Source organism: Trachymyrmex septentrionalis, unplaced genomic scaffold (assembly GCF_001594115.1).
Source record: "Trachymyrmex septentrionalis isolate Tsep2-gDNA-1 unplaced genomic scaffold, Tsep1.0 scaffold205, whole genome shotgun sequence".
In the NCBI taxonomy this organism is placed as follows: domain Eukaryota; kingdom Metazoa; phylum Arthropoda; class Insecta; order Hymenoptera; family Formicidae; genus Trachymyrmex; species Trachymyrmex septentrionalis.
Genome location: NW_017305234.1, coordinates 50979 through 59108, shown reverse-complemented (window position 1 = coordinate 59108; position 8130 = coordinate 50979). Strand labels below are relative to the sequence as shown.

At 37.7% G+C, this 8130-nt stretch overlaps 1 protein-coding gene across 1 annotated transcript in view; it reads right to left on the bottom strand.

Annotated features, from left to right (window-relative positions):
- The window catches only part of LOC108747939, a 100199-nt gene that overhangs the window by 79662 nt on the left and 12407 nt on the right, over window positions 1-8130 (bottom strand). Inside the window, exons 3-4 of the mRNA XM_018485840.1 lie at window positions 4348-4472; window positions 3746-4015 (exon numbers count right to left, since the gene is read on the bottom strand). Coding sequence (XP_018341342.1) covers window positions 3746-4015; window positions 4348-4472 — 395 coding nt within the window. The remainder of the gene's footprint in view (window positions 1-3745; window positions 4016-4347; window positions 4473-8130) is intronic.

Below are 8130 nucleotides of genomic sequence, written 5' to 3'. Positions count from 1 at the left end.
TATATATATATATATATGTATATATTGGGTTACTGACGCAAATTGGATTCGATGCCCTCGAGATACGCGAACTGGTGTCAACGGGTTTATTGACGCGAACTTATGTGGTTTTTCATTGACGTGAACTGTACTGACGTGAACCTTAGTTTGACTTTTGTACTGATGCTCTGCGCTTCCGCGGGACCTCTATTTATACTCCGAAAAAAGGGTGTAGTACCCCTTTGTCTAAAATAGTTAGTTGCAATGTAAGATTTACGATTTTTATAGCGTCCTATCGTTGTTAATCTAAAGTGCAGTGTTAGAGTGGTTTCAAAAAGAAAAGAAATGATTTACGTTTCTCTTTAAAGAGGCAAGATTGTTCCAGACGGATGACGAATTATGTTATCCTCACAGAAAATATGGCTAGGCAAACAGACAGTTACCGTGCACAATTAGTTTTGCGTGCAGGGCAACCATTGTCAATCGCAAGTCCGATCTTAGATAACGCTACCGTGGGAAGTTATCCCATGCGTTTTATGATTTTTGAAGCGCGACGTGGCACCTGTTTTTTTTAAATGAAATTGTTGGTCAGTCTGGGACGACAAAGCTTGGATTTTTACTATTGCGTGACTTTGATGTATTTATAATGTCTTTCGCAATCTTGTCACCTTTCGGGCCTGGATTAACGTTGTTATTCCTTCCGGGTTGATTGGCGTTTACGAGTTTTCGCGGAGTGTCCAGTCCCTTTTTTCAGTTCTGTCATACCATGATCATTATCAGAGGACTACACTCGAGTCTCATAAATGCCAACCGTAGTTGCGATTGTGAAACCGATTCTCTCGAAAGAAAAGAATCGTGGCGTCTATAGGACGTAACATACTAATCTGGCAAATATTTAGTGCACTGCAGCCTCAATTTGATTTCTTAATTGTTGTCTTGAGTTGATTGACAATGAATAAACTTTCTGCTTTAGGACCTCCCACATAAAGAAGTTCAGTGGTGTCAAATCAGGCGATCGGGGTGACCAAGGTACTACTCCTCCACGTCTAATCCATCGTTGTGAAAAATGTCTCGCTAGCCAAGCTCGAGTAGTTCTGCCATAATGAGCTGGACACCCATCAAGTTAAAACCACATTTTAATCTGTCGCTACAAGTGGATATCTTTTAAATAATTAAAGGAATCAGTCCCCAAATAATCTGTATATTTAGCTGCATCTAATTTAATCCCTAAACAAAAACAAACAAAAAAATTTTTCACCTAAAAACGGAATTATTATTGTCTCAATGCAAGAACAACTATTGTACGTTTTGTCTTTTTTGCGATTTCCTCTAAAACGAAGCAAAAACGAGGATATCTCTACAGAACATTTTTCTTAGTTTATCGATCTTCTACACATTTCAGAAGTTTTGACATTTAAATTCCAGACACCCTGTATACAGCAGAAATAAGACGTTATTTTTCAAACTTTTTTTGTTAATAACTTTTTAATAAATAACGAACAATGACTAAAACTTGTTGAAGGTCATTCAGGGTTATGACTTTGACAATATATATTAAGGTCAATTGGAGAGGGCTCCCTTAAATAGGATATTTACTGGTCTAGCTAATGAAAATGCTTCTGTTGCACGTTGTCTTTATGTCGAAAAATTTCCTAATCGAAGAGTTCCCTCTCATACACTGTTTCAAAATCTTCACCAACGTCTTTGTGAATCAGAATTTAGAATTAACCATCGAGACTCTGGTACGAGGGTGGTCCCAGAAGTACCTGACCTGACGTACAGATGGCGGTTGTTGTATAAAAAAAATCACTGTAGGGGAAAGCACCAACTTTCTAAAACTTAACTATGAAGTTTGAAGATGCTACGTTGTTCAGTATTTGTTTGACAGCCATCAATAGTGGACGATCTCGGTGAATTTGCAAAGATGGAAAAAATTGGTCATCGTTATGTGATACAATACTTTTATTTGAAAGGTCTTAGCCCAACCAATATCAAAGCCAAGCTGGATTCTACTCTGGAGGAGTCTGCTCCTTCGTTTACAACAGTAAAATATTGGGTGGCAGAGTTTAAACGAAGCCGTACGAGCTGCGAAGACGAACATCGCAGTGGTCGACCAAGTGAGGTGGTCATTCCAGAAACGTGAAGAAAATCCACAAAATGATATTGGGTGACCGTCGATTGAAAGTGCGCGAGCTAGACATGGTAAACATTTCAAAAAGTACTGTACATCGCATATTGGTTGAAAATTTGGAGATGAGAAAGCTGTGCGCAAGGTGGGTGTTGCGCTTGCTCACAATCGAACAAAAGCAGCGTCGAGAGGATATTGAGTTAAAGTTCGAATTGCTTCCCCACGCACCCTATTTGCCAGATTTAGCCCCCTCGGATTATTTTCTCTTCCCAAACTTGAAAAAATGGCTCGGTGGTAGAAGATTTACCAACAGTGAAGAGGTGGAGTCTGCGGTTAATGGCTATTTTGAGGAGTTCAATGGTTCTTACTATAAACAGGCCATCGATGCTATTGAACATCGCTGGGAAAAGTGTATCGAGCTAAAAGGAGACTATGTTGAGAAATAAAGATATTTTTTCCCAAATTTTTTGTGTTTTCTTTGTTAGGTCGGGTACTTCTGGGACCACCCTCGTAGGCCTAAATCTGTATCTACCCCCAATATACAATAGATAATCACATTTAAATATAGCAAGTAAGTCATTCATGATGCTAACATATAAAAATGTTTATATCTTGGTTGAGTTGCTATGTTCACTAAAGTTCTTTTACTCAGTATGTTGTACCATCTATCATATAAATACTGAATGGTTTTTTATGAACACCCTGTATATGCTCATCCATTTTATTCTCCAAATCTTGCACCGAGAATTTTCACTTTTTTCTGCCCTTAAAAAATGAGTGGCAAAAGCAATGAAATCAAGGCTAAATTGAAGGCCATAGTTCCGCTCCAAAAAGACACGTTCTTCTATATTTCTGACGGTATCAAAAAAACTAATGTCATATTGTGACAAATGCTTAAGAATTAATGATGATTCTATTGAAAAAAAACTTAAGGTTTAAGTTAATAAAAGATAGTTTCATAATTGTCCCATCTTTTATTTTATATTTTATAATTAGGACTCTTACTTTTAAAATGCCCCTCGTAAAATAATAAATTCATATAAGGGTTAAATGAGCCAATGCACGTTGTCCGTGCCGAAAGAATATATTGTTACAATTTACAAAAGTCTTTCAAACATTTCGGTTTTCAACGAAACCACTTCAGTAGATACATAAATTATATTAAATACATACGTTGTTATGATCTTATCGTCTGTTCCTCGTCGTTCCATTAACATAAAATCATCGCAATTACTTCATGTTAGAACGCATTCGGAATGGTGATCCTTGTCATATCGAGTGAACATTCTTGTTTAAATTATGGAGGTATTAGCTTAGAATATATTATATAAGAATTGATGGACCGGCAAGACGAAAACTTACATATCAGCGAAATGGAACGACGAGAAACAGACGTAAGATGATAATAATGTATATAATATAATTTATGTACCCACTGAAGATGGTTGAGAACCGAAATGTTCGGAAGACTTTTGCAAATTGTAACAATATATTCTTTTGGCACCGATAACATGTATTGGCTCATTTAATCTTTATATGAATTTTTTATTGAATTATTAATTCGCTGAGCCTCTAATATTTTGTAATTTTAATTTTAAATATAAAATGTGAATAGTAAAACATTTATCTGATTCTCACCTGCTACTCTCTGTGCTGCGATTTTTCTCGAAAGATTGTCTGGCATTTCTATTCTTACTAAAATATTCTTTGTCAATTTCACTTTGTATATGTAAGTCATCTCTGGATCCTCCGCCCAGGCTATCGTGCTTTCGCACTTCTCTACTTTTTCTTCGCGTTTTAGTATGATGCCCGCGTTCATTCGACTTGTACTCTGGATTCATCTCAAAATCACCATACATTCTTTTCATTAATGCTTTATTTTCGTCAATAAAACGTTCTATGCGGTCTCTGCAAAAATCGATTTAATTAAATTACAATTTATGTTAGTTAATTGCACATTGCCCTTAAGTTTTCTTACTTTCTCCAATAAGTTTTATTTAACTGTAGTTAGGTATAACATTATCTCTAAAAGCATATTAAAAAGTAACAAATAGAATTATAAAGATTATGCGTTTCGCGGGAAGTCTTCTCTGTGTCAATGTTTTTGGCATTCCAAGAATGGATCTGGACACGGAGAAAACTCGCGAAACTCGCATAATTTTTATATAGAAAGCATCCGTGGAAGCCTCCGTGGAAGCATCCGTGGAAGAATATTAACAAATAGAATTATTCATACGCACATTGGATATGTGTTGCCAGCGGTCGGACAGAACAATTGATGATATCTCTTGATACATGGTGCGCCCCGTATCAAGTCTCCTCTCAATTCAGCACCCAAAACTATCGAAAGTGCAGTCCATAATATCTACGAATCAATATATTTATTAATACAACGTGATATCGCAAGATATTGGATAGCACAAAGAGAAAATGGTCTGTATTTGGTATAAAATTGCTGTCATAATCGCAATTATTCAAATTTTGCAATAAAATTTAAAACTGTTCTTTTGACAAAATGTTACTGAATAAATTCATTTTTCAAATAAACTTGTCCTCTTCTTCTTCTTCTTATGTTAGGCACCTAGCCTATGTGTATTTATCGCACATGCTTGTGGTGAGCACACTGATTATTCAATTGTCACAAATATATGGGATCTAGTTTTAAAGCCGGTTCCGAACCGCGGATTTTTCGAAAGATATTTCTATGAGCAAAGATACTCTCGGGAGTCTGTTGACCTTTTCCAAGAGAAGACACAAGCGTAAATATTTTGGTTACTATCAGGGATCGAACCCGAAACCTCTGGCACGACAAACCAGTGTGCTATCTATCATGCCATGCTTGGGTTCAATTTTAAAAAATGTATTAAATATTTATATTGTATTCAGCAAATTTTATTGTTGTAGCGAAATCTGATAACAGCTTACTGCTGCGAATATTGTTTTGATAACAAGATAAGAATCGACTAATAATTTGCAAATTTAACTATAATTTTGCACAAACAAGACTGTTCTTCTGACAAATTTTTCTGTTGCCCGTATAACAACTATATTATTTACCACGATGGCACAAAATAGGCTGTATAAAAGGACATTTTTATTCCACATATTTATATATTCAAAAGATATGTCAATGTAGATTTAATATCATGCGACATCTATATACGTATAATTCTCACTATATTGGTGTTAACTAATCTCAAATATATCAAGAACATATATGAGATACTTTTATGTATACCTTTTCTACAAAAAACGCACAATCAAATTGCACATTCTCATAAACATACCCAAGAAAACTGAAACATAAAGAAACTGATGCATAAATCCACGCCATCGACATAAAGGTACAATTTTGGTGTATCTTTTTTATTCTTTTCACTAGTGCTGTCAACACACGGGAAAAATTTATGTGATTTTTATTAGAAGTAATCTTTCTTCATTTATTCACAAACAAAAAATTGAAAAATAAGCCAATTAGGAACCTCCTCGAAATTCAAAACAATATTAATTACAAATAAGTCATTTTATCATTGACAGTAAAGCAACTTTGACGAATGTATTGAATTATTCTATTATATTTCAATTTTTGATAAATGTACTGACTAGGAATCTCTAATGACATACGTGTCAAGGTCATGACCCTAAATGACCTTCAACAGGCTTCAGTCGTCACTTATCGTTCGTTAAAAAGTTATTAACAATCAAAGTTGGTGATTATTTCATTACGTAAAAAGTCAGACGACTCTAGACAGGAGGGAGGTATAAAATGAATCGACTAGAAGAGTACTTTCCACGCGATGCGGAATCTACTCTCCTCCTCGCACGATCTCGGCGATCTCTAAGTAGGGAAAGTATATGTATGACCTCGGCGATCTAGACAGGGGGGTATATGTAGATCTTGATTCACGTGGAAAGTCGTACGCTCCTAGGCAAGGAAAATAGGGTGGACCTCTCTTTGTGTAAATTAAATGTTTTTAAGCAGGCGAGGTGTAGAATATTACTTAATATTGAATGTGTATAGCAGAAATGTGACGTTATTTCTTAAACTCATATTGTTAATAACTTTTTTACGAATAATGAATGATGGTTAAAACCTGTTGAATCATTCAGGGTCATAATCTTGACAACATGTGTCAATGGAGCTTGGTCTTTTAATCGATACTTTTACCCAATTTTCTAATATTAACGATTGCCGAATTTACAACTGTCGAAATTTAATATGTTGTTGTAACAATGAAGTCTAAGATACACAATCCTTTCCATCTGGCTATGGAACTGATTTGAGAGTTCCAAGAATTTCTAAATATCTTTATCCTTTGGCTTGCAGCTACCTATAGAAAATATTTGCGGAGATAATGCGTGTTTGCGGATATTATTGAAAGTGTAATTGATTATACCTTGTGACGTGACAATTTTTGTCCGTCACTGGCGAGAAGCATCAGCGGTGAAATCACGCGTCTTCCTAGCTCGGAGGACAAGCGCGCGTGCAAGCGCACTTGCAAACGTACGCTAATCCCTGTAACTGTTCTTTTTTAATATTTGTTTTCTTTTTGTCAAGACTTTTTTTCTTTAATGATTAGTCTCACAATTAAGGTTCGGATTGCCACGGATTCCGCTCGGCAGCTATTATATCATTCTGTAATTATCCCATCTCATCCGCCAGCGGGAGAAAAAGACGACATCGGAAGAAAAAAAGAAGAGGCGACGCTACATTAGAAGGCCGCCCACACGGGAGCCCGAACAAGCAGGTCGTATTGTTTTGAATTTGCTTGTAATCCGCTGCCACCCTAAAACCTTCTTACGTCGCGCATTCCGTGCAGAGTACGACCGGAAGCGAGAATTCTCAGCTATGTAAGGGACCATACGGACGTCCATCGGGAGTATATGTTCCCGACCTGGAGCTGGAAAAGGAGCTGCCAGGATATCCCCCGCCAGGGGAAATTCCTGGGCCTCAGGCAAAAAAACAGCCCTTGGAAGGAAATTATATTGAGCGCTTTTAAGAGCAAGGACTTGCGGCCGCGAGGATCAGTGTGGCACGCGCGGACAGCATGATAAGCAGGAGCTAAACGGCGTGACGGCCCCCTAAGGAGAGAGAGGGGAGCTGAACGGCGTGCATGAATCCGCGAGGAGCTCCCGGATCTCACTCGTGCTGTGGTTGAGCCGACGATTTGTAAAGAACGTGTGGAGTCGCCGCTGACGAGAGAATTTTCGAGAATTGCTGCTGCGAGATTGCCGAGGAGAAGAGCGGAAGGAGCAGGACCACGAGAGTGAGACAACGCCGTCGCTGCTGTAAAGCTGCCGATCCGGGTTCGTAACTTCAAGTAGATTGCGCGTGGAAAAGAATGTGTCGCGGAAAGCAGTCGACCGTCGTGTAGAGTCGCACAATAGCGAGACACGTGCCATCTTCCCAGGCATCGTAATTATGTGTGGTTGAATGATTCGCATTCGCCTCTCTTGCCACAGTCGAATCAATTTTAGATTTTCGTTTTGTTTTGTGTTGTTGTGTCAATTTTTCCACCTTTGATGATCCACCCCTGCCATCGCAAATTTAGTATGAGTAAACATTGAGAAAACTATCGAAAGAGTGGTACGCTCTCTCGTGCCTCACTCTCTGGCGCCCAACTTACTAGAAAAAACCTAGGAGATTTGCCGCCTAGCTGTCGAGATACGAGTATGCTTTATTATATATGTATTTAAATTTCATATACAATATATACGAGGTCTGTTCAAAAAGTATCGCGAATTTTGAATTTCCGCGGGTTACGTATATTCGATTTTCGATTTTTTGTAGCGTTATGTTGGTACTCATGTCTCTCACTTATGCCGACAAGTTCGGCCATTTTGAATGTTCAGTTAATTTTTGACAGCTGCTTTGCTTGCACGTGTTTTGGCTCGTCTTCGATTTTTGCCTATTCCAAAAAATGGATCAAAGAATCTGTATCAAATTTTGTGTGAAAAACAAAATTAAGTGCGCGGACGCATTCCGAATGTTGACTGTGGCATATGGTGAAGCTACCTTGGAC